At 33.9% G+C, this 26,999-nt stretch overlaps 1 protein-coding gene and 1 pseudogene across 5 annotated transcripts in view; one reads left to right on the forward strand and one right to left on the reverse strand.

Moving 5' to 3' along the window:
* The window catches only part of NR2C1 (nuclear receptor subfamily 2 group C member 1), a 36,856-nt gene that overhangs the window by 1,711 nt on the left and 8,146 nt on the right, over window positions 1–26,999 (forward strand). For 4 of the 5 annotated variants that reach the window (XM_010962739.3, XM_010962742.3, XM_010962737.3 and 1 more), the window contains exons 2-10: window positions 9,089–9,162; window positions 12,219–12,449; window positions 15,543–15,621; window positions 16,825–17,004; window positions 18,058–18,205; window positions 18,306–18,396; window positions 21,385–21,569; window positions 22,784–22,949; window positions 25,115–25,236. In XM_010962739.3, coding sequence (XP_010961041.1) covers window positions 9,109–9,162; window positions 12,219–12,449; window positions 15,543–15,621; window positions 16,825–17,004; window positions 18,058–18,205; window positions 18,306–18,396; window positions 21,385–21,569; window positions 22,784–22,949; window positions 25,115–25,236 — 1,256 coding nt within the window. In that variant the 5' untranslated portion in view covers window positions 9,089–9,108. The remainder of the gene's footprint in view (window positions 1–9,088; window positions 9,163–12,218; window positions 12,450–15,542; window positions 15,622–16,824; window positions 17,005–18,057; window positions 18,206–18,305; window positions 18,397–21,384; window positions 21,570–22,783; window positions 22,950–25,114; window positions 25,237–26,999) is intronic. The other variant, XM_010962740.3, reaches the window with a different exon arrangement.
* Window positions 8,017–8,889, reverse strand: LOC105075057 (gametocyte-specific factor 1 pseudogene; annotated as a pseudogene).

The following is a 26,999-nucleotide window of genomic DNA, read 5'->3' on the forward strand; positions in this document are numbered from 1 at the left end:
AAAGTTGGAATGGAATTTAAATGAAGGAGGAGGAGCTTGTAATGATATATTGGGGGAATAAAGAACAGTTTCGTTTGTCCTGAACAGAGGCCCTTCTGGGACTGATAGGTGGTAAAAGGGGAAGATGAGGAAGTCAGCGTATAAAGGAACACTCCTTTGTGTCTGCAGTGAGTGGTAGGTGTGTTATAGGGGCCGAGTAAATACTGGAAAAAATAGCAGGAGAAGGCTGAAACTATTTTTTGACCATTAAAGAGACTGGTGGTTCTGAAGCAGGAAAATAAGGATGTGTTTCAGTTCTGTAAGCATCTTGAGATCTTGCTATTTGTCAAAGGTGCTGATGCAAACATGCCTTCTAGGGGCTTTTCATATACACAAAGTTGCATATATTAAATATAGATCCGGGAAACTCAATTCTGGCAGTATCTGAAGTTACACCCGAAGAATTCTTAACTTGAAGGCCTTGAACTGGCCACAGGAGGTTTTATGAACAACTTGAAGTTCATATACCATCATAGCATGAGTAAATATGAACTTGTTTTCTGGTGAGGGAAACCTTAACTTCCATCAGGTTTTCAAACAGATGTTTGACCCCCCCACCAGAAAAAAATATATTATTTTACATCATATTCTCAAGTTTTCTTTGACTGCTTCACAGAAAAAATACATTATGTATCATGACTCAACACCCACAGAGAAATTAAATTGAAATAAGTCTTCACAAGACTGTTTTTGCCCTCACTGTACCTGGTGCAGTATTTTCTATTCTAATTTCCTCTTTTAAAAAAACAATCCTGACCTACTCTATTTACCCATCCATAGGCGGCTCACAACAGGAAGTTTGCAAAACACTGCTTTGGGTGACAACAGACTACAGTTAGTTGATGGAAATGGGACTGGTGGGGAAAGAATGAGGGCGCAGAGCAGGTGCTGGGGAAAGAAAGTGAACTGCATTTGATGTAGAGAGCACAGACTTTAATTTTTGAATCTGAATGGAGGAAGGATGGCATCGTTGACACTGCTTTTTTTTCCTTTGGGGAGAAAATGTAAAATGAGATCAAGGTAAATGTGTAAAAAAAAAAATCAGAGCCAAAAATGTAGGACTGTGTCTTCTGTATGTTAATTAGCTCCAGAGTATTAAAGGCAGCATCCTTAGGCTTTTTTGCTTTGCCCCTCAGGTTGGTAAAAATACTTACACTTCAATGCTTAACTCATGTCTCTTCTGTAAGGTCTTTCAGACCCTCCCTCTCCAGTGTGGTGGTTCTTCTGACTTCTTGCTCATTTATTGAGCACTTTGTTCATTCAGCTAACTTTCAGGGACTGCCTCTTACCTGTAAGAGACTGTTATCCATTGATACAGATATTTTCAGTTAAACTGATTTTTACAACAACTTTTTGAGGTAGATTTTATCGAATCCATTTCATTTATGAGCAAATGGAGCCTCAGGTTAAGTGACTGACATGTAGTCAGACATTTAGTAAATAGTAAAAATGGGATTGGAAATTTGATTTATTGACTTGAGGTCTGGGACACTCTACTCCCTATATAAACCCCTCCTTGTAGTTCTTTATTTTTCTCTTTATCACTCCTTCCTAGTTTGCTTCACAGCATTTAGTACATGGTAATTTTCTAAAATCTGTTTTCTCGCTAAAATACAAGCTCCATGAGGCCGAGATCTTTTCTGTCTTATTCACTGTCAAGTTCCATAGTCTCACAGTGCCTGGTAAGTATGTTTCAGTAAATAGTTCCTAAGTTCAGGTGTCAATACTAGGCACTGTTAAACACTAGAGGTTCATTGAAAAACTACACAGTTCTTTTTCCTTAGAAGTCTTTTATTGGAGATGGTCATCTATGCAGATAACAGCAGGGTGCTTTAGAAAATAAAGGGGCACAAGATACAGAAGGCTATAGATGAGAGAATGCTTACTTTTCTGATTATAATATGAGATACCCATTCAGAAAGCATAAAGAAGAAAATAAGTGGTCCGTAAATCACCACTTAGAAAGTCATAATTAACATTCTTGCATGTTTTGCATAAAATCAGTTGTAAATGTAATTTTCTTCATATTTGCATTTAGTTTGTCATAAGCATTTTTTCTTCATCGTTAAACATTTTCTTATACATGATTTTAACAAGAATATTTTTTGCACAAATCTTTGTCCTTTGTCTTTGCTAAAATGCCTGCTTGTCAGTAAGGCCATCTCTGACTTCTTATTAAAAATTGCACACATGCACCCCTTCCAGCATTTTCTGTCACTAGTCTCTGCTCTGCTTTTCTCCATTCCACTTTTTACCATTTGTTGATATTGTATATTTTGTTTGCTGTCTGTTTTACCTCATCAGAACATAAATTTTACAAGGGGAAGTTTTAGGATTCTTTGCTGTATCCTTAACACTTAGAAAAATGCCTAACCCATAGTGAGTTCTCAACAAGTATTTAAATTTTACAAGGGGAAGTTTGTTTTAGTATTCTCTGCTGTATCCCTAACATTTAGATAATACCTGACCTAGAGCAAGCACTCAAGTATTTGTTGAATGGAAAATATCAAATGAATTATTGGCCCCATGAGGATAAACATTTTTAAGGCTCTTGATACACATTGGCAAATTACTTTTCTTGAAAGATTGTAACAGTTTATACTTACAATAACAATATGTAAAAAATGCTTATTTTTCTTCAGTTTTTGGAGTTAAATTTAGTCTTGAAAAACATCAGGTTGACCTAGTGATTCCTTGGTATGCAAGGTAGAGAGAGAAACCATTAGTAAAATCATGGAAGTATGAATCAACATGGTCAACTCAAGGAATTGCAGGTAGTGCATATGGCTAGAATGTACGGTTTAACCAATAACACCTCAGACCCTGTAGTTAATGGCAAGGCTTTGAAGGATATTAAGAGGTAAAATAGTATTAAATATATATGTTAGAGCAGCCTGGCAGCACAATGTTAAAGTAGCAATTGGGTGAATGTTATTAGACTTTGAGGTCAAGAAACTGGGAGATTAGTTATAGTTTGAGTTGTCTTCATGGACACTGAAGTCACCTATGTTGATGGCAGGAAAGGGACAACAATCAGTGTCAAAGTCTTCAATGATATTGGAACAGAAGTTAATAAATGACAATAAAAGTCATTAAAAACTATGATGTAACTGGCTTAAATAAATCTGGCAGAGTTTTTGGTGTGGGAAAAAATAAGCCTTGTTCAGAAGACTACAACATTTAAGTGTCCGTGAGACCTGTATACACTACGTTGTTATACATGTCTATACAAAGTACATAGTTTTGTGCTCATTTGCCTGTTTTTTTTAAATACCTTATTGTCTTTAAAAATAATGATACCTGTTAAATTTAATTTTCTTAAGAAAGCTGTATCTCTTTTCCCTGTTACTGAATTCTCCTTCATGAATCTCCTCATTTTCCCTTAACAGCTGGGAATAAAATCTGGACTGGTATCCCAAAACTAATTTGATTCTTTTCAAACTCTGTCAGTAGTCCCTGCCCATCAAGAAGATTCGGTATATCAGTACCTCAGGGTAACTAGTTATTCTTAATATCTTTTGTTTCATGAGGAAGTATAGCAGCCTCCAGTCCTTAAGATGCCAGGCCTCCAGTTCTTAATATTGAGGATCGCCAGGCTGCCTTGCCTTTATGCTTTTGAACCAACTTTCAGAAAAAAAGTTTTTGGTATATTTGATGTGCCTGAAAAAAATTCATCAAAATTCATTTTATTTTGTGAATTCTCAAGAAACTTTGGAAGTTATTTAAAACAACTTAGCTGTGAAGCTAAATTTGTCCTTTACTGAAGAACTCCCTAAGCAAGGAATTAGAAGGACCTTGATCTGGAAGTACTAAAAAAGTAGTACTGGCATAGTACTTTATCAGAATGAGGGCTTTTCCCACTTCTTTTAGGGGTTTCTCCAACTGGTAACAAGAAAATTGGAGTTAATGCTGAATTAAAGTTTTGATTAGCTTAGTAGTGTTGAGTGAACTTCTGATTGAAGAGTTTTGTGTAATCAGTATTGATCAGTAGTGCATCAATTTACAAATCGAAGTGATTGCCTTGCCCATGATTACATCAGTAGCCATGTCTATGCTAGTCCCTATCTTTTGGTAAATAGGCCTTCCAAAAACAGACACTGTCAATCATGTTAGCATTCCTTTCGCTCTTTCCCTGACCCACCTGCAGTGATTAATCCAAGAAATGATTACATAACCTACACTGGGCCAATCAGAATCCATTACCAAGGTTTTTAAATTGGAATTAAGAGAAGACTACTTTTCCTTTCCTGGTGCTTTACTACAAAGGTGAAAATAACAAGCCAAATAGGGAGACGCTTCAGGATAGAGATAAGGTGATGTCTGATAGCATCAGGAACCCTAGCTCCAGTTTTTCCCAAGGTCCTGGCGGTGTGTGTTATGTCCCCTTTGCCCCCAACTTTTTTTTTTCTTCTACTTTTAGGATGGGGTGTTTAAACTAGCAGTAGTTGAGTTTTTATCACAACTGGAGTGACTAATGCATTCTCATAAATACCTGCTTTCATTCCAAATACCTATTTCATTCTCACCAATTTCTGTCATTTCCCCCTTGCTAGTATTTTTGTCTATCAAAGTGAATAATACTGTCCTCTGAAAATTTCTGAATTTTAGTAAAGCTTAATAAACTTGGATAGGATTTGAAATTAATTTAGTCTGCCCTTATTTTTTGTAAATGGTGAAATTTTTTGAAGTGAACAAGATTACATGATATATTTGAATTATTTCATGAATCTATTTACATGTTAATATTATTTTCCTGGGTAGTTTAATGAGAGAAATGAGTAGTGATGAAAATAGGATTATATATAGATTTGACTTTGTAACACTGGATCACTGCCTTCTTAGGCTCGAATCTTAAGGTAAGTTAATAAGGTGGCTTGACAGACTCTAACATGCTTTACAAGTGGAATATGATAGTTTGAGGTTTCAGTGGAAGATACATTTGATTGGAGAGGGGTCCAAAGGGAAAAGGTTGTTCTTAGTCTTCCTTCTAGTTAAATTTGTTTCCCAGATTCTTGTTTCTGTTTTGCTCAGTACAAATTGAGATATATGATAAATGAAGTGAGTAATCTAAAAACTTGCCATGAATATTAACCAGTCTGGATTACATGGACCTGTAAAACATATGAGACAAGGGCTCTGGAATACTGCAGTGGTGATAGAGTTTGTATAGAGAAATAGAAAATTGATGTGTTGGATCATAAAGTAGAATTCGCCAAATACATGTGCATATTTTTCTAAAGAGGGTGTGTAGCTTTAGTCAGATTCTTGAGGGAGTCTGTAACTCCAAAAAAGGTTAAGAATCCATTGTAGTTTCTCTCTCTTCTCTTCCTAAATGGGGGGGGGGGGGGGAAGGAGGGGGAAGGATATGAATATCTCTCAATTCAGTACTCATGGAATAGAATATTCATGCAGTACTTGAAACAGAATACTATTCCGTGAATATTAACATTCAAATAAATTAGCCTTATATTACCTGCAGCATTGCTAATGTCAAAGTATGCAATTAAACATGCCCTCATACTTTTTGGCTTCTGTGGCAAAAATAATAGTTGATCTTAGTGTAATTGTTAGGTTGTAAAGTAGTAGCAAGATTTGAATTTGGGCCTTCCTATTTATATACTTTTAAGTAATCAAACAATAATAATATATAGAAATAGTTTTAATTTTCATTATGAAATAGCTTTTTGGAGTCTTGTGTTCTTAACACTTGATGATTTTGGGGTTTCTGGAAAAGATTACTTTTCTTTAAACTATTTTTTGTTATTTCTAGGTAATTTTTTACAGTAATGTGTTATTTAAATTAAAAAAAAAGCTTATTCAGTGAAAAATAAATCTCTGTCTCATCTCTGTTCCCAAACTATCAGTTCTTCTCCCTGAAGGTAGTCACTGTAACCAATTTCTTATGTGTTCTCCAGGTAGTTTTTCCTCTCTCTAGATAGCATTTGAAAGCTTTCTTTACATAAATCTTTTACATTTCTTATTAGATATATGCCTAAGTGTTATGGGCTGAATTGTCTTCACCCAAAATTTATTTATATGTTGAAATCCTGACCCCTAGTACCTCACAGTGTGACTATTTGTAGATGAGGCCTTAAAGAGGTAATTGAGTTAAAATGAGGTACAGGCCCAACCTAATTTGACTTTTGTGCCATAAGAAGAGGAAATTACAACACAGACGCAAAAAGAAGATGTGAAGATACAGAGAAAAGATGGCCAACTCCAAGCTGAGGAGATAGGTCTCTGAAGAAATCAACCCGGCTGACAGCTTGTTTCACACTTCCAGCCTCCAGAATTGTGCGAAAATGCATTTTTGTTGTTTAAACTACCTACCATTTGCTACTTTTTAATGTCAGCCTTAACGAACCAGTCATTGGTCCTGGGAAGTGGGGTATGCTGTAACAAATACCTAAAAAATTTGGCACTGGAAAATGGGTGAAGGCTAGAAGAGTTTTGAGATGCTTATAGGGAAACACATTGCCTTGAAGAGATTGGTGATAAAAATGTGGATGTCAGAGGTGATTCTGGTGAGGATTCAGAGTAAAAGAAGAGAGCTTAGAAAAAGCTGCTGTCATCTTAAAGATACACATATATCATCATGAACAGAATGTTGTTAGAAATATGAACATTAAAGGTACTTCTGATGAGATCTCAGATGGAAATGAGGAACATGTTATTGGAAGCTACACAAAAGGCAAACTTTGTTATAAACTACCAAAGATTTGGCCCCACTGTATTCTAGTGTTTTGTGGAAAGTAGAACTAGTAAGTGATGAACCGGGATATTTATCTGAGTAAATTATTTCTAAGTAAAGTGTTTCAGACATAGCCTAGTTTCGAAGTAAAGTGTTGAAGACATAGTTTCTCCTTGCTACTTACAGTAAAAATGTAAGAGAAGAGAGATTGAATTGAAAAGGGAATTATTAAGGAGGCATTGCTTTGGAAAGATCCCCACTGTTTTCCGTATTTGCTGCAAATAATAAATCCTCCCTTCTCCTGGGAAAGAAAGAAAGAAAGAATTGTTAAGAAAAATGGAACCAGAACATGAAGATTTTGAAAATACTCAGTCTATTATCCATATTGCAAAAAAAGAAAGCTGTTCTGGAGAGACTCCCCAAGGTGTGCCTGGACAACCATTTGCTAAAGAGATTATGGGCGTGTGATTTATTAATCCAATCAGCCATCTCAACAGAAGCCAGGAAGAGAGATGGGATTATCCAGGAGAGATCTGTAGAGGACTGTCTTGTCTAATGGCTTGGACCCCCGTTAATTGCATGGGAGGCAACATGATTTTTGAGAATTTTATGCTGGCAGAAATGTTACCAGCTTGGACTGAAGGGGACACAGATGGGGTGAAATGAATGAAGGCTATTGGACTTCTGGGATTCTGCTGGATGGGCCAGTAGAGCTGTTCAGTTTTGAACATGTTATCCTTCAAGAAAAGGGAAAAATGACCCCCAAAGTTGGGTCAGAGTTTGGCCGGGTCTCACTGCCACCATGATCCCAGAGCACACAGACCTGGGGAACAGCTGTCTCCTTAATTGGTTCCAGAGAGGTTGAGGCCAGTACTTTGCAATCTACTTAGAAACAACTGAATAATTAAGCTAAATATTATATATTGCTTTTAGTACAAGTAATTGAACCATTTAATATTTATAAAGTATTTGAAAGAAAAACAGTTCAGATACTTTGACAATTAATATTAATTACAGAATATTAGTAAGTTTATGACAGATAATAAATAATATGGTAAAGTCAGAAATAATTTTTGTATTCTTGACTACCTGATAGAAAAAGCAAAAGTCAGAGTCAACCCGTTAATCTTACTAGCTCTCAAATCCGTTTGAAGATACTTTTACATTAAATTCAAATTAACCTTAACATGTAAGAAATTGCCACAGATGACGAACAATCACAAAATTCTAGAGAAATCTTCTGTTCTTCTGAATGAATGCAATTATTTTGTCAGTTTTTACAGTAGGTTGATTTAAAAGTGTGTTAAATGGCTACAGTGATGTGTTTACAGAGTTGCCCTTATTTAATTAATAAACTACTCCTAATCTATCAGAGTTCTGTTTAGGCTTCAGTATCTTTGAAAAGTGAAATTGTTTGGCATTGAATATTTTTTTAAATAGACACTTACAAAATTTGTAAAAGCAGAGAGAATAGTTTCATGAGCTCTAGTATAAATTTCACCAGTCTTCAGTAATTGTCAGCCATGGCCAGTCTTGTTTATTCCTTCTCATCCCCACCTCCACAACTGAATTTTTAAGAAAAATTTCTATAATTAGCCTAGGAGGAAAAAAAATGAAGAACCCACTGTAGCAGGAAGAAGCAGAAGTCTTCTAGGGTTTGGCATTTGATGAGATAGGTATTCAGTTACTGTGCATTTCCATGGCAGAACATATGGCAGACTTGGGAACGCCCAGAAGTGAAGCCAGGTTACTCTTAATTTCCATAACTGTGTTGCTCTCGGGGCTGTAGTTGTCTGTGTCCCAGACAAATGGGATGCGTGTCTGTTTCCATAAATTTTTATCTCCGTCTTCATTGAAAGGATGGCACTGCCATGTGGTCTCAGCCAGAGTCTCTTGTCCAAGGTTCCTGGTTTAGTTGACTACATCCTGCTCAATACAGCTTTTGTCATCACAACTTGAGATACTGTGACTGATTTCTGCCCAAGGAACCTGATGGCAAGCATTGAAGGGGCAACTAGCCAGTTTGCACTGTCAGGATGATTATTTCTGCACTTGGTAAGATGATAAGGAAACCTGCAGGCCCTGATCTGGTGATTTTTATCATAGGGGCATTGTAATAGCTTTTGAGAGTCCAGGGAATCAATGTAAGTTTCTTCCATGTTGGAGGTGAAGGAGCCAAATCCAAGTGCTCAGCTAAGACACTCTTCCCACATTCGCCTTCACCCACACCCACACCCCAGCAGCCACAACTGCATTATTTTGAAGTAAATCCAAACAGTCATACTTTCATTTGTAAGTTGTTCAATAATTATGTTTTATGGGTGTAATTGTGAAAAAGCATCTTTTTATTTTTGGCAGGACATTTTGGCAATTAAATCATGGCAACGATAGAAGAAATTGCACATCAAATTATTGAACAGCAGATGGGAGAGGTATGTCTAGTTTATTCTTCATTCACTGATTCACCAAACTTACTTACATCAAATGTAGTATATACTAGGTTTTGGAGTTATAAGAGATAAAATATACCCTTGACTTTAAGTTAACTTTAACCTAGTGAGAGATACTTGAATAATCAGACAATCATGATAGATACGGTATATGCTATGATAGATCATTGTATAGAGTGTTATGGGAGCCCAGAAGAAAATTTAATGAAGAGTTGTGGTGGGGTGTGGGGATCTGGTCAGGGAATATTCTTGGAGGGTGTGAAATCTAAGGCTAGTCCTAATGGACCAGTGGGAGGAGATCCATATCAATAGACAGATCTTCATTTTTAAACAGTTACGTTCTAGTAGGAGGTAGTATAATGCAGAGGTTTTCCAAGTGTCATCTAGGGACTCTTTCAGAGAGTCAGCAAGGTCAAAACCATTCTCATAGTAATACTAGAATGTTATTTGCCTTTTCACTATCATTTTCTCACAGGTGTATTGTATAATTCTTCCATAGGCTACATGACTTGTGATATGTGATGAAACATGTCAGCAATGAAAAGGTGTACATAACTCATTGAACCAGTGTTTCCCAAATGACTAACGCATGATGTTACAAAATCACTGATGAGTACAAGATTCAAATGCAGGATAGACCAACGGCTTTTAATACAGTTTCTGATTCCACATTGCAACTAACCTTTAAGAAGCTTGTCAAGTTTTGGTGTCACATCAAAAAACAGTTTACACAATTTGAAGAAGCTGTTAAGATATGCTTTCCCCTTTTACTCAATAAACATAAGGCTGGATTTTCTTTATATATTTTAACCAAAACAACATACTACACCAGATTGAATGCTCAGGCAGGTATGAGAATCCAGCTTCTGTTAAGCCAGACATTAAAGCAGTTTGCAAAAATGTAAATCAGTACCACTGTCCCCACTAAACTTTCATTTGTTTGGAAAATATACTTATTTTTCCTTAAATAAATATTATGTTACTTATGTTAACATTAGATGGGTTATTTTTTAAATGAATTAATTTTTTAAAAATTTTCTATTTGAATTTCTAATATGATAAATATCAATAGTTATAACCTACATAAACAAAAGTCCTTTGGGCTCTCGGTGATTTTTTATTTTTTGGTGTTTAGAGGGATCCTGAGACCTGAGAACTGTTTCGTAATCTATTTACTGTTCTTTATTGATGACCACTTATACTGCTTCAGTTTTCAACAATAATAATGCTACATTAAACATCCTTTTACCCATCTAAGCAAAGTGCTTCAACCTGATGACAGTTGGATCCTGCATGCACCTAATACTCTTGTCTCTAAGAAATAAGTGTGAACCATTAAATTTTTATTCAGTTCATAGTGAATATTACTGATAGAAATATTCTGAAATAAAATTACATTAGCTTAAACCTTACATGGTAAAATTACAGATGAACTGATTCAAAGTCACATCTTATAGGTATCATTGAAAACTGCAGAAATTGTTAGGTTGGAGACTAGACTTGGTAGATATAATCTATGCAAAATAAAATTGACAACAGTTAAAACTGCACCCAGAAGAATAGGACATGGTAGAAATAATGGTCAAAGAAGGAAAAACAAATTAGCAGCCACCATAATCAATACAATCTGCTCTAGACAAAAAGTAGTGATTCAGAACTTTGCTGTAAATTTTGCATAGAAAATAATCTTGATGAAAATAATTCAGAGAAATGGAAAAAAGTTGGAAAGGAAACAACTTTGCCATTTTAAAATTGAATCAAAGAATTTAACTAGCTTAATGAGTTTATTCTGTAAAACGTTTGCTCAGCAACAGCAAAAACCCTCAATACTAGGCTAGTTCTCCCTATTCATGAACTTGCTTTTCCCCAGACTACTTCATCTCAGTAGATGGCAATTCTGTCCTCCCAACTGCTCAGGCCAAAATTTCATACTCCTCCTCAACCCTTCTTTCCTCATATTCTATATCGAATCCATCATCACATCTTGCACCTCTCCCTTCATAAAATAATCCAAATCAATTTTTCACCCATAGCATGGCAACTACCCTGATCTCAGCCAATATCTCTGCCTATACACAATTCCCAAATGCTGCCAGTTATCTGTGCAATAGCATCCTTTCTGGTCTCCCTTAATTCTATTCTTGAACATTCATAGTCTGGTCTTGACACTAAATCTAGAATGATCCTTTTTGCAAAAGATCCTGTCCTCTGCTCTGTAAACACTCCAGTGGATCTCCATGTCACACAGTAGGAAATCAGACTTTGTATGGCCTACAAAGCCCTATTCAGTCTGGTCCCTGCTGACTCTCAGCTCCCACCTCTTACTACAGATCCCTCTCTTCCATTCTCTTTCACTCACAAAACTCTTGCTGTGCCTCTTGCCTCAGATGTATTGAACATACTTCCTGCACCACAGGCTTCCTCTACCTGGGGTGCATTTCCCCTAGCCAGTCCTAAGCCTTGGTCTGCTACTTCACTCAGGTCTTTGTAAAAATGTCATTCTCATCATCCTCATTTCGTCAATGACTCTCACCTTCCCCTGCTATATTTTACTTTGTATACTTTATACTATGTGACAATATTACTGCTTATTTGGGTTTTATCTGCCTTTCCTCACTAAAAGCTTTATGAGAACAAAGATTTTGTTTTGTTTATTGCTGTATCTGGGGACCCAGAACAAACTGTTTGGCAAATAGAATACACTCAGTATATGTTTGTCTAAATGGAAGGTGGAAGGGAAGGGGAAGAAAAGAATGAATCAAAATAATGAGGTCCAAATATTCTTACTATTATATTTTTATTTGTATATTCATTTATTTCTGTAGGATAAGATGTCATGGAAATAGAATTGCTAGATCAAAAGATGTGTGTGAGTGTGTGCGTACACGCTCGTGCGCTTGTGCACGTATTATATTGAACATATGTATATAAAGGTATGCTTTTCAACTCTGGCTTTGTCTGAAAGAATGAGAAAAGTGGGTCCTTAAGGAAGAAAAGGCATTAAATTGAATTGATTACTAATGACACGATTGTGTTAGATTGTTACTGAGCAGCAAACTGGCCAGAAAATCCAGATTGTGACAGCACTTGATCATAATACCCAAGGCAAGCAGTTCATTCTGACAAATCACGATGGCTCTACTCCAAGCAAAGTCATTCTGGCTAGACAAGATTCTACTCCAGGAAAAGTTTTCCTCACAACCCCAGATGCAGCAGGTGTCAACCAGTTATTTTTCACAACTCCTGATTTGTCTGCACAACACCTCCAGGTAAATAACTAAGAGTTTATTTTTATCTTACACTTGAAAAAAATTAAAAATTTGTCATAAATTTAAGTCCTGACATTAAGACTTTATGTCATACATGTTCAGTAGGGAAAAAATCTTGGCGTAAAATTATGTGCTGCCCTCTTGTATGGGCCACAGTACTGTTCCTCACACCCATGTGTTTTGGGGGTGGGGTTTAGTTGCATACAGTAAGATCCACTCTGGCTTTTTTGACCAAGAAAGATTTAATAAAAAATATAGAGAGCTAATAGAACTGTTAGGAACGCTGAAGAAATAGTTGTAGGTCAGCTTTCCAAGAATAACTACTGGAGCATGCTTCAGAAGTTGCTTCTATGTGACCTGATGCTTCTACAGTTAGGAAACTTCTAAATCTATCTATACAGAATTCTGTAGCTGCAGTTTTCAAGACCAAGCTTCCTGTGCCTCAAACAAACAGCTGTCAAATCAAGAAATTGTTAATAGCTGCCAGCTTTGTCACTTTTGATTCCTCTGTTGTCATCTACATCTTCATCTTCATTGATGTAGCGGGCATCAGTGAAGGTCTGCTCTAACATTGGAACTCAGTCGTGTAGATTAACTTTACATCGTTTAAATTTTTGCTAGTTATACATTATTTTTCAAAGAGTTTAAGGCTTTTATGTACTGCACTCCTATGGTTATGTAACTACTTTTACCATTGGTTGCTATGATTGAATACAAATACAATGAACCTTTAAATTTGCCTCCAGAGACTTTGGCAGGGAGTATCCACTTAAAATTGGATTCATATTTTGTGATGAAAAACGGATCAAAGAAAATTCCTCTTGGGATTAAAAACTCCAAATTTGTAAGATGCAAAATTTTGCCTATAATCCTGATAGATTCTGTTATTCTTCCAATTACATAATTTAAATTATTAGAAACAGTTAAGGTAGAAAATTGACAGGATATATAAAGTTATTTTATCAACAAGACAGAAGTCACCCCAAAAAAGTATAACATTATCCATAATTAAAAATTTTTTATTAACAGACTTGATATTTTAGAACTGTTTTATATATACAGAAATATTGAGCATTTAGTATAGAGTTCCCTTCCCAGCACACAATTTCTCATATTAACATTTTACATTAGTGTGATACATTTCTTATAATTAATGAGCTAGTAGTATTTATTAGCTAAAATCCATAGCTTTTCCTAATTTTTACCTAATACCCTTTTTTGCTCCATGATACCATGTTACATGTAGTTTTCACGTCTCCTTGGACTTCTCTTAGCTGTGATAGTTTCTCAGACATTCCTTGTATTTGATGATTCTGACAGTTTTGAGGTGTACTGGTCAGGTGTATTAAAAGTTGCTGTACTGTGAGACTTTGGCTGATGTTTTTTTCATGGTTTGACTGTGGTAATGGGGTTTAGGAAGGAGGATCACAGAGGTTAAGTGCTATTCTTATCGTATCAAGGGTACTTACTGTCATCATGTTTTACAACTGGTGACTTCACCTGGCTGATGTAATGTGTGTCAGATTTCTCCACTGTGAAGTTACTCTTTTTTTAAAAAATTTCTCTATTTAAAAAATAAAGATAATATTGGTACTTTGCCTACTTTATGGATTGTCTCTAAGAGCAATAAAAGAGAAACAGGTATAGGGTGGAATTCCCCTTGGCCAAGAAGATATGATTTCTGGTCTAGTGACCTAAAATGGGTTGTGGACAAGTCCATTAACCAGTGTCTCTTCAGCCCTTAGGAATAATAGCAGTAAAAGATTAGCACCATTTGCAATAGATACACTATTAAAGAAAAGAGCGATACTTATCATAGATGTTTTTGAAAGACATCTAATAACAGAAATTGTTTTTTTTTTTTTTAAGTTTTCATTGAAGACTGATTTTTATGGTGATATAAGAAGAAATGATTCCACTATAACATAGTAAGGGACAGCAATTTTGACAACTGTTTAAAGTTTTTAAAATCAGAATTAGTCCTGAAGGCATTCATATCCCTAAGAGAAGAATAAGTCAAAGTAGAGAACTACTTTGTGGGGTTTTTTAAAGCAGGGGAACGTGTTTGCTAAATGCTATATTGCGTTTTTTGGATTGAATTTAATTATTCACATTTCAAAAGATTGAAAGAAAATGACAAAAAGTTTGAAGGATAAACCTAAAAGAAGAAACTAGTATTTCTTTGCCAGTATTATTTTAGCTGTAACCTAGTGATGAACTCTTAATATAATTTAAAGAGATCTAGTAATTTGCCCAAGGCCACCCTACCTAGTCCCCACTAACTTGCTATCATTAACAGACTTGAGTCCATGCTCTCAATCATTATATCTAACCCAAATCTTAAGATAACTCAATAAAAAGTTTTACCTTTGTATATCAGTCATATTTCCATAATTGTAAGTAAATGCTTCAACAGATTTTTTTTCTTTGTGATTTCTTTTTTTTTAATTCTTTTTTTTTTTTTTTTACTATATCTTTTTTTGGGGAGGAATAGGAGGGATAAGTTAGGTATTTATTTATTTATTTTAATGGAAGTACTGGGGATTAAACCCAGAACCTTGTGCATGCTAAGCATGTACTCTACCACTGAGCTATACCCTCCCCCCAGGTTTTTTTCTTTATAACTCCTTTTCTATTTAAAAAATTTAAAGTTAGCTTTTTATGCTGTTATAGCTTATTTTAATGTCATTCCATTTAGAAATGTTGTGAGTTATGCAAGGACAAATGTCATTATAGGACTGATAACTGGTACAGTAATTTGATGTGTTCCATATGAATAATAAGTACTTAATGAGCTAGGTGCAGTAAAAAAAAATACTCATGTTTGTGTGTTTAAGACTCTTCACTAACTAAACTGTTACAGAACAAATTTAAAAGGTATTCTTTCTGTCTTTGCTTCTTAGAACATTGAATTTTTTATCTATAAGTAAATTAAGAATAGTTTAATTGATATATGCATAGGGTTCAAAGTTCCAGAATAATTTACAAGAAAGAAAGCAAAAAATAAGACTGTTCTTTTAATTTTTACATTAAAATATTAATGAATAACGACAAAGTATTTTGGTTTTTTTTGTTTTGGGGGGATTTCTTTAGCTCTTAACAGATTCTTCCTCAGAACAAGGACCAAATAAAGTTTTTGATCTTTGCGTTGTATGTGGAGACAAAGCATCAGGTAATATTAAAAATAACATCCTTTACGTGTTGTGTTGTTAAAATAACTACCACACTACCATGTTTCTTCTACTGAAAGTAAAAAGGAAAATAAAGGAACATGTCATTTTTATGGTTCATATTTGTAGCCTACGAAATTTAACTGATTTTTTCCCATAGCTTTTTATTCACGTAAGGGTATTTTTTACTTGTGTTTAATTTGATCCTGCAGTGACATGAAATGCATATTTTGAAGAATTATGAAAGTTCACTTTTTGAAAGTAAACCAAACATAGAAATTTTTCTGAATGTGAAACCAGTTTTGTCAAAGGAATTGCTTAAAAACTAGCTGTAATCCTTGGTAACATATAATATTAGGTTGTTAACCTACCTTTTGAGCCCTTTTCTCATTCCAGGAATACAGAGTAACGAATTGAGTTGGAAAAGCTCTAGTTAACCTTATGTAATGCTCTGCATAGTTGAGCAGGCATTTCTTCAAACCTATTTCTAGTACTCAGGGTTATGCCATTTTAGTTCTGGCCGTTGTTCCTTCATGCCAGAAATACACACCCATATTTGCTCATATATATTCACAAGTGCCAGTGGGATAGTTTTAAGGACCCAGTTTATTTTCTTTAATCTTTTTTATTTTTTACATAGCTTTATTACAAAAACCTCAACTAGAGATTTTCCCAGACTGTGTTCATTTTGTTAAGAGATGTTGTGTCAAAGAAATGGTTTGTAAAATGATAGGTTTATCAAAGTGTAATAGGTTTCTCCAGAAGTTTTAAAAACTGGAACCCACAACAAGGAAGAATTATTAGAGTTCAAATACTAACTGACATTACATCCTTTTTATGGAAGCGTAGTTTTCAGAATAAAATAACTTTATACAGTGTATGGTAGAACTGTAGTTTGTAAGTGATTTCAAAAGTGAAAATGGTTTGTATGTTAAATCATGGGATTATGGGTGTTTTCTGTTCTCTTTCCCAAATCTTCCATGCCATTGTTAAGATTACTTAACAAAATTTAACTCATTTAATATATTTTATCAGAGAATAAGGTTGTTTCATTCTCTGGTAACTCCAAAAAGAATTTTTTATGTCATAAACTCAGAAATCTCAGTTTTGTCTCATATATTGTTATTTAAAGGGAAGATACAGGTTTATTTCATTTCAGTTCTAAAATATATGACTTTTGTTTTTCTTAAATGTTTTGCCTCTAGGGCGTCATTATGGAGCAGTAACTTGTGAAGGCTGCAAAGGATTTTTTAAAAGAAGTATCCGAAAAAATTTAGTTTATTCCTGTCGAGGATCAAAGGACTGTATTATTAACAAACACCATCGAAATCGCTGTCAATACTGCAGGTTACAAAGATGTATTGCGTTTGGAATGAAACAAGACTGTATGTATTAGCTTTAAAGGAGAAAATACTTTTAAGGATTCAGGCAAACTCTTAGAACTGTGTTAAATTAAATTAACACAGTTAACACGTTAAAATATGTCAAATATATATGCTTTTTAATTTAAAGTTTTCCACTAAAAATATAGAAATATGTGCATATATATATTTTTTATTCATTCAACAAATCTTTATTAAATGCCCATATGCCAGGCATGTATTTTTGGTTTGAACATGGTTAAAAAAAAAAAAAAAAGCACAACTAACTAGATACCAGTTTAGTTTTTGATTAAACTACTAAATGATTGATAAGGTAATGACAATAGCTAATTCTGATTGAGCTCTCATTTTGCTTTACTCTGCATATAGCATATGAATTAGCTTATTCTCACAGCATAATTCTCAGTAGGTACTACTGTTATCCATTTACATTTGAGTGAACAGAGATTTAGTAACTTGCCCAAGTTCACACAACTAATAAGTGGCAGAACTTGGATTTGAATCTTGACAGTTTTGTTTTGTCTCAGAAAATATACATTTAACAACGACAGTGTACTATCTCCTAAGTATCATGAAATAAAATTGCTGTAAGTTAGATGTATTAACCTATATTTTATAAATGAAGACTAAGCAAGTGAATTACTTCTCAAAAATCTCCCTGCCCTTAACTGAAAAAAGATCTAAGTTGGGTCTTTTGTGGTTCTCTATTGTTTTCAGTTGGTTAAATATTATTTCATTTTTAAAATACTCTTAGATAAGGGACTCCTAACTTCAGTTTTTCCTTCTTGACAGTGAACTTTTGAAAAATAGTTCTACTATTTTCTGTCATAGCTGGGGCAGGGAGGGAAAAGAGAACAAGAGATGCAAATTGGCTAGGTTTACTATTCTGAAGGAACTTTGTTGAATTTGCAAATAATTTCTAAAGATTGATAGTTATCTTTAGAGTTCAGTTATTGGTAACCATGTCTTCCATTAACAGCACTGCTGACCGAAAGCTTACATTTATAATTGCTATAAATTCTGCATTGTGACATAAGTTTATATGCATTTTTGTAGCTGTTCAGTGTGAAAGAAAACCCATAGAAGTATCAAGAGAAAAATCTTCCAACTGTGCTGCTTCAACAGAAAAAATCTACATTCGAAAAGACCTTCGAAGTCCATTAGCTGCAACTCCAACTTTTGTAACAGACAGTGAAACTGCAAGGTATAGTAAAAACAATAAAAATACACATATTTTAAGTCACTGGTCATTTATTTTTCTTCCCTGTGAAACTAAGGCTAAAATTTGTATTTATTTGTTGCAGGTCAGCAGGACTGTTAGATTCAGGAATGTTTGTGAATATTCATCAGTCTGGAATAAAAACTGAGTCAGCTGTGCTGATGACACCAGATAAGGTGTGTTTAGTACAATTAATTTAAAGCTTAAAATTTTTTAAGCTTCTAAAATTTTTTCCTTTTCTCACCCATCAGTTTGGCTAATTGATTTAAATATTCCCTGTTACAAGTTGCTTTTTTTTTTTTTTAACATAAATTATCAACTATTTGGTAGTGTTACATGACAACTGTAAACTGAAAGAATTTAGTAATGAGTTTGATATCCCTTATTCAAGGGAAAACAATCCATGGATTAGCAGAATACAGTGCTCACAAGCAGTGGAACGAACATTCTTCCCAAGGAATTTCAGCAAGAATGAGTTTTGTAGAGCATTAGAAGCAGCAGCAGGAAATAGGGCTTAAATGGCAAGGAGATCTAGGGTTTTCCTGTAAGGCTATTGGGTACTGTTTTCTAGGGTAAAATGAGCTCGTTAAAGCTGAACTGGAGGATTGTGATTGGTGTTAGATTTCCTGACAGGTGTTTCCTTCAAGTGCACACTGACGTAGGTTTAGATTTGTGAAGTGGACCAGGTCACTGGAACACCCTCCATTTTGCGAGTCCCGATATACAAAATAACTTTATCAGAAGTGTTCATTATTCCACTAGAACAATTATAGCTTCAACGTGAAAGTGACATTTAAAAGTCTCTCAGGTTTCTTTCATCTTGAAGTAAAAGTCCTCAGAAATAGAAATTTACAATAAGTGTAAAATTCTTTATATTACTTTTATGTTTTCCTACAGATTTTATAGTGCTAAAATACTTAAAATATTTCAAGTGAAATTCCTAGCACACCTCTCTCAAAACATTAACTTGAGTCGAGTAAGAATAGGATTACAAGAGCTCTCAAATTATGTATCTTAGTCATTTGGCTTCTCTTAGAGGTTGGAGCAGCTCTTTGAGCAAGAGATCTGAAGTAAAATATGCTTAGATCGAGCATATAGAGTTTCTGTAGTGTTCAGAAACCCCTTTTGAGAATCAAAAACAAACATTTCTCCTGAAAACTCATACCTCGAAAGAAATTTCATGGAGCCTATGACTGGTGTTTCTCTCAGCCTATGTGACCTGATTTTATATACCTTATAAGATGATTCATTCCACATATGGCCAGATTTGTTATATATTTGTTGTCTGATACTTTAACGCACTTTTGTGCTCTAGAATCAGATTTCATCTGCCACTTACTAGCTGCATAACTGTGGGCAAGTTATTTGACCTCTCAGTGGTCAGATACGGTTTCCTTCCGCATCTGTAAAATAGGGATAAGAATGTCTACCTTATAGGTTGGGCTGTAGCATGTTGTTAATCGAGGAGATTTGGTATTATCTTACCATATATTTTGAAATTACATAAAAGATTTTGCTTAGCCTTAGCTACATGATCCATGCTTAGAATGGTAGTTGCAATTTCATTGACATATTAACTCTTTTAGGAAAGGAAGAGAACTGTTTTGTTGAGAAATTACTGTTTACCCAGACACTGTACTTTTCTATATGTCTTTATATTAAATTGTATTAACAATATTGTGTGGTTAGTTTCTGACAAGTGGTCTCAAAACTGTCAGGTCACAAGATGAGGTCTTTCCACATTAAACATCTAGTTAGATAGACATGGTATGAAATAGAAAAGAGTATATAAGTGTTTAAGTTTTAGTTGAAAATTGACACCTGAAAATGTTAACTCCTTTTACTCATATGTAAGAAGGCTGAAACAGTGGTTAAGAGCACAGGCTTTCCCATCAGACCAACCTGATTTCCCATCCTGCCTGCATTATTTACTGCTAGAGTGACGATGGGTAATTTTTCTTGTCAGTAATAAAGAGATGATGATTCCTATTTCACAGGGTTGTTGTGAGGATTAAGTAAAATTCATATATAAGTAGTAATCATGTAAGAACTCAGTAACCGGTGAATTACTCAGTAAATGATTCTGGGACCATTCAATAATTTGGAGAGAGCACGGAAATTATTTGCTTATTCACCAAAGTCAGTTTCACATAAACTAAATAATTGATGTAAGAATTAAAACTCAAGAAAACATATGTATCCTCTTAGGATTAAGAACACTAAAAACAAAAACCATAAATGAATAATGAAAAATTAAAATACCATTAAGGGATCCTGTCGTTAGACCATAGGAGGCAACTGAAGAGCCTTTCATTAGGTTAGGATGGCATAATCTGAACATTTAAAAAAGAATGACTAATGGATTGAAACATCAAATATGTAAAAGTCTATGAATTTAAAAGGATTTTCAGAATTTGTCTGAATGCTGGGGCATTGACTGCTCTAAAAACTGATAAATAAGAGGGAGAAAACTCAAGCACTTACCTGCCTTTCCTTGTAGAAATTATATTTCTGAGTTGTCAGAGAGTTAAGGAGAGAAAGTTCTTTTTCATAAAAGAACTATAACTAATTCATGCATAAAGAATATACACATCATTAACAAAAATAAAAGCTGAAAGCAAATGGGAAAATATGCAATGTATAACAAAAGCCCAGTATCTTAGATATGTAAAGAAATTTTCCAGCTGCACAGTGCCTGATGTTAGTGCATTTAACACAGTGGCTGGTTAAAGTTGGCATCTAGAAGTCTGTTCAATAATATACATTTTCATTAATAAAATATTAATTTTATTACATCCTGTACAACTTTACAGTTTGTATAGTAGTTTGTGTAATAAAGCTAAAAGAACTTGAAAGATCATCTAATTTAATATCCTTTAACAGAGGAAGCAACTGTTATGTGGATAGATTAGCCATTAAGTGCAGTTTTTAGTTTAAAGTAATTTTTGTATAAACATTTTCTAGGAAATGTACCTCATGTTTTTAAACTTGAATTTTCCTTGAGGTTCTAAAAGCTCAGAGCTCTTTGATTTTACTTTTAAGATTTATCTTAATTAGAGTACTTTTCTTTTGACATTTCATAATCTAGATTTGGTTATTTCAAATTTAAAAGTTTACTGATAACCAATTTGCAGAATTTTAATCTTTTTTTTTTTTTTTTTAAGGCTGAATCATGTCAGGGAGATTTAAGCACATTGGCCAGTGTGGTTACATCATTAGCAAACCTTGGAAAAACTAAAGATCTTTCTCAAAATAGTAATGAAATGTCTATGATTGAAAGCTTAAGCAATGGTGATTCCTCTTTGTGTGAATTTCATCAAGAAATGCAGACTAATGGTGATGTTTCAAGGTAAGGTCTGACATCATAAGTGTCATTTTGCTCAATTGTCCTTTGGTATTTCTTAAAATATTTTTATGTTGACTACTATTTACAGAAGTTTCAGAAAATAAATATTTCTATTACACTTAGAAAATTTAAGGCATAAAAATGTTTTCACTGAAAAAGTCCATTCAGTATAAAGTGTTGTCCAGCAGATTACATTGTATATAATAAGCAATAAGAGAATATGGTAAGATTAGAAATATAGTTACCAAAATCAGGAATTTTTTTTTCTGATGAAGATGATAGTTTGGGTCAGACTTTTCAGATATTTTAGTTGCCAGGTTTTATCTTCTGTTATGTTTAGAGTTACACATTTGTCTTACTAGGCAGTCACTTTCATTTTCCCCACCGATTTCTAATGATGAAAACAGAATTTAAAAACTTAGTTGAGTCAATTGCAATTTTAAGTTTACACATCAGGAAATTAATACCAGAATTCTATTTTTCATTCTCTTGATATTAATACTTAAGTTGTAGGAACCAGATTTCTTCATGCTTTTTTTTCACACTGATTATCTTCTGAAATATTGAGGAAACTGCATTTAAGAGTCTGAATAAGTACTCTGTTGAACATGAGATTTTAAGGTACTCTAGAAGGCATCTCATTGAAAAATAATGAACTATTTTGACTAGTTATTTGTTAATATTAATTATTTACCATCCTAATCTCAGTCTTACAGTTTAGATATAGCTATGTTACTACAAGTTTTAAAATATTCTCTGAATTTTGAAATAAAATTAAAACCTAACTTTGTGTTGTGTAGAATACAGTAAAGTCCAACATAAGTTCTTGCCTTTTTTCTTTCTAAATAACTTGTGTATGTAAAGTAAGTGGGCTCATATCTTGTAATAAGTATATAAGTTGTAAAACCATATTTTCATTCCAAAGTATAAGGATTTTTCTCTCCTTAATTATGTAAGTTTTTCTGAAAGACTAATTCTCTGGTAAAATACTTTAACATAATGACACAGTTTTTCATACTATACAAATGAAGTTTAATTTGTTGCTTTTAGGGAGAGAGACTCATAGACATCACTGAAATAGAGTGCTCAGTGATACACCAAAGTTCTATTTTCTAAACAGTTTTTAAGGCCTAAATCTTAATTTCAGAATTTCATAAAGAACTTTCATTTTATTTTGGAGATTGGCCGAGCTCACAGCTTCTGATGTTTCCTTATAGGGCATTTGACACTCTTGCAAAAGCATTGAATCCTGGAGAGAGCACAGCCTGTCAGAGCTCAGTAGAGGGCATGGAAGGAAACGTACACCTAATTGCTGGAGACTCGAGCATAAATTACATCGAAAAAGAGGGGCCACTTCTCAGCGATTCACATGTAGCTTTCAGGGTATTTCCATATATATAATTTCATAATTTTTATGTTGTGTTACCATTTTGATTTTAATCTTCCTTTAAAAAATCAAAGTATATTTGTTGTGCTTTTAAAGTCAGAAATATCCCTGATAGAATTGAAAACGACAGCTAAAACATACATCTAAGCTATATAAAATAATGGCTCAATAAAACATGCTGTTTATAAATAAATCATAATTATAATAGCAACTAACGTGTTTAAGGCCATAAAACTTAACTTTTAGAACATTTAGACATAATTTTTTTCATTTAGACTCTATTAGACATAGTTTTGTTGATGGTGGTGTTTTTAAGTGTTGGCATTCATGATGTGTTGAATGCACTTGTTTTGTTTATTGTCTCACTACTACTACTTTAGTGTAAACCACTCACTAAAACCCAGGTACTCTTGCTTTTACCAAGTCACTACAAAGAACTCCAGTAATTAGGTTTTGTCCCAGTTAGCTAGCTCCCAGCATTTTAAGAAAGTAGTAGTTACTTAATAAATTTTAACTTTTGGTGTTTAACTTTTTACCCTAACCATTTGGATAAGGTACATTTGTAATTTCTTTTTTGCTCCCCTAAATACATTAATTTATGATGGAAATAATACATGTAGAATACTAGGAACAATACATGTAGAATATTAGAAAATACCTTTCTAGCATTTGATTGTCATTCAAATAACATTTGGACCAAGCTATATAGATAGGCTGACTGTTGAGGCCCTACATTAAGACTCTGCTATTTTGACCTCTCCATTTTGACCACTCTGTCTTTGCTCTGTCAGCTCTGAGTACTTAACTGTTAGCAAATCATATACAAGTGATTGAAAGTACTTAGGAGGTTTCAGTTAGCAATATAACAGTCCTGGAATTCCTGAGGGTAATTCTCATAACTTTATAGATTATAAGTTTCCATGAAACTTATAAAAACATGCAGTTATCAAATAGATATTTGTGCTAGGTAGAAATAATGAACAGAAAATAAATGTAACACTGGACAAAACTGCATATGATACAGTTTGTTCTTGTAAAAAAAAATTTTTTAAGTCAAAGGAACTTTAAATTAGAATTTGACAGAAAGTTTGTCAAAAATACCAAAAAGTTTGACACAGTCTGTTATCAGAAGCATTTTAAGTAAACTTGTTCTCTTAACAGAGAGGAACCAAATCTAGTACTGTACCAGCCAACTTTTAGTAACAAAATCCATTTACATAATTAAGTTTAATCTAATCTCAGCATGACTATGCACAGAGCTCCGTTTTTTAGGGCTCCCCTTCTACAAACTTTCTACAACTTTTTGTAGAACTTCTGTTCTTATAAAATTTGACTTGATAGAAGTGGCCCAGAGAAAATTCACAGTGACTTAATTTAAATAATAATTGCTATAATTTGATACAGACAATAAAACATAGCAGTGAAACCAGTCTTAATGTAAAATTTTACCAAAGATAATTTATATGGGAAAAAATATAAATATATTATTTGTACTTTACAAAAAGATTGTTATAGGGGCTATAAGAAAAGGCAGTGGGAGTAATCAGTGCGATCCTTTAAAATTATGGTAGGAGCTGTGGATAAGGGTGGAGCAAAACAAAACTGATTTTTCCCATTGCTCTTTCTTACTCTAAGAGACATTCTCATGTTTTCTTAGTTTTATTTTCTGCCTTTGGATTTAAATAGGAAAGAAGGGTAAAAGATGTAGGAAGAGAACTCATTGCTAGGAAAAGTAGAGTACTTCTATAAAAAGTGGAAGTAGTTTACCTTTTTTTTTTTTTCTGGAATCAGCTTTTCTCTGTTCCTTAACTTGCCATACTCTGAGTATCCTCAGAATCAGTGCTATGAAGTTGAAAAGGAGACAGCTCCTTCTTACTCTGATTCTTATTTACAGCCTCTTGAAATTAAGAGTTTTACTTTTCAGTAGCTTCCCAACAGTCATGGTTAGTTCTCCCATTGAGGTTTTATGGTCATGCATTTTAAGACCTGACATCTGTAATAAAAAATTCAGTCCTCTCTTAATGGCTGAACTAACTAGCATTTTGTTCCTCTCTTGCATTTTTTGTGTACAGTGTATTTGATGTGTTTACATTTAACTTTTTTAAATGATAATTTAGATCTGTCAGACCTAAGATAATTTACCAGTCTCTGTTCACACTAGCTCACCATGCCGTCTCCTATGCCTGAGTACCTGAACGTGCACTACATTGGGGAGTCTGCCTCCAGACTACTGTTCTTATCAATGCACTGGGCACTTTCAATTCCTTCCTTCCAGGCTCTTGGGTAAGTCCTTCAATATAAATGTGATTAAGCAAGAACTTTTATTTTGGGAGGATTTGACTAGAGGGAAAGAGATGGTATAACATGATAACTTTAAGTTTTGTCATTTATATGATAAATCACGGCAGCTAGTATTTATTGTATATTATTTTTATGTGGAAGATTATCATATTTCATAATATGACCAATTTAACGAATTATTCAATTTTATTGAGTGAAATAAATGCAATGGAACTGATAAATCATGGCCAGCATTTGTAATAGGCCAGCTTTGATTGCCTTACAGTTGGGGAGGCTATAGCGATTTCCCTCTACCACCACTGTTTCAGTGTCGTCTCAGGCTTGTTAATAAGGAGCTAAAACTTGCATACAGTGAATATGTTTGAAAATTTAAATAATTGTTTTCCAATCGTGTGGTTGCCCTCCCACCCCCAAAAATGTTTACCCCATAGTACCACTGTGAAGTTTAGTCCTGCCACTAAAGAGCACATCTGTACTGTTTGAAGTAATCAGATGGTCATGGAAAATGATCTACTGTAAGAAACCCAAGATTTATCTAAAATTTGCCAGATTTAATTATATTACTTTATAGTAACTGATATGAAGAAGCAAAGAGGCCATGGACAAAGGTAAGCCCATAGTTTGAAAAGTATTATTCTAGTTATAGGAACCTACTCAACAATATGATCTCATAAACAGCTCACTTCCGTATCCTGTACATCTGTTTTCCCATTCACCAAATAGGAATAATAGCTGCCCATCCTCTTTTCTTAGAGAATGTTTTAAATATAAGAAATATAGCTGAATCATGACTTTAAAAGGCATACATAGGACCCCACTATAAATTGGTTTTATTAATCACTGTTGGATATACCACACATTAAATCATGTACTTAAATAATACAGTTACCTAGACTAAGAGCCTGATTTTAAAAAACCATTTAATTTAAAAATGATTGTCAGTCCTCTAAATAACATTTAACTTTCAGGATATCTCCAGTTTGTTTAAGAAAAAATTAAAATACAATATAAATTTACATATTAACAGTTTACGTATTTTAAAGTATTAAGTGTGGTTCCCTAAGCTTGTAACTGGCATACATATGCCTTGCAAAGTAACCTGATGATATTTTTTATATAGGCTCTCAATTATAATAGCAAAACAAGGAAAGGAAGGATATGGGGTGAAGTGATTTGAATTAGTTGTAACGTTATTGATCTTAAGTACTTCTATTAATTGAAATGAGATTTTCCTATGGAAATACTGCAAATGTGGAAGAAACCAGATTCAAACAGCTGAGACCCAGGACTCTTATTTGCCTAATTTCAAATGGATAATAACTGGATGATCTTAAAAACCCTGGTGTCTTGACTCCAATTCCAGTATTCTGTTTTCTCAAGCTGCTGAGATTTCTTACTCAAAAACTCAGGAAAAGACTTCTTGACCTTTCTTACCTTCGTTACTCCTAGCAAAATCCTTGTGATCTCATTTATGGGATGTTTATATCGCATCTGAAACATACTTACAGAGTAAACCATTTCTCCCAGAGAAATTGGTTTGTTACCTACTTTTGGATAATTCTAATTGCCCTTATTAAAAAGATTTTTAAATACATGCTTTTGCTTTTAATTTTTTTAAACAATCTTTATTACATCTGTTTCCATGAAATGTGGGATTAATGCCCTTAGTTTGAAATATTACTTGGAACTATTCTTATAAACTGCTGATTGATTAATGAGTTAGCTAATATTTAAATTTCTAAACC

The sequence above is a fragment of the Camelus bactrianus genome, chromosome 12, assembly GCF_048773025.1.
Source record: "Camelus bactrianus isolate YW-2024 breed Bactrian camel chromosome 12, ASM4877302v1, whole genome shotgun sequence".
NCBI lineage: Eukaryota > Metazoa > Chordata > Mammalia > Artiodactyla > Camelidae > Camelus > Camelus bactrianus.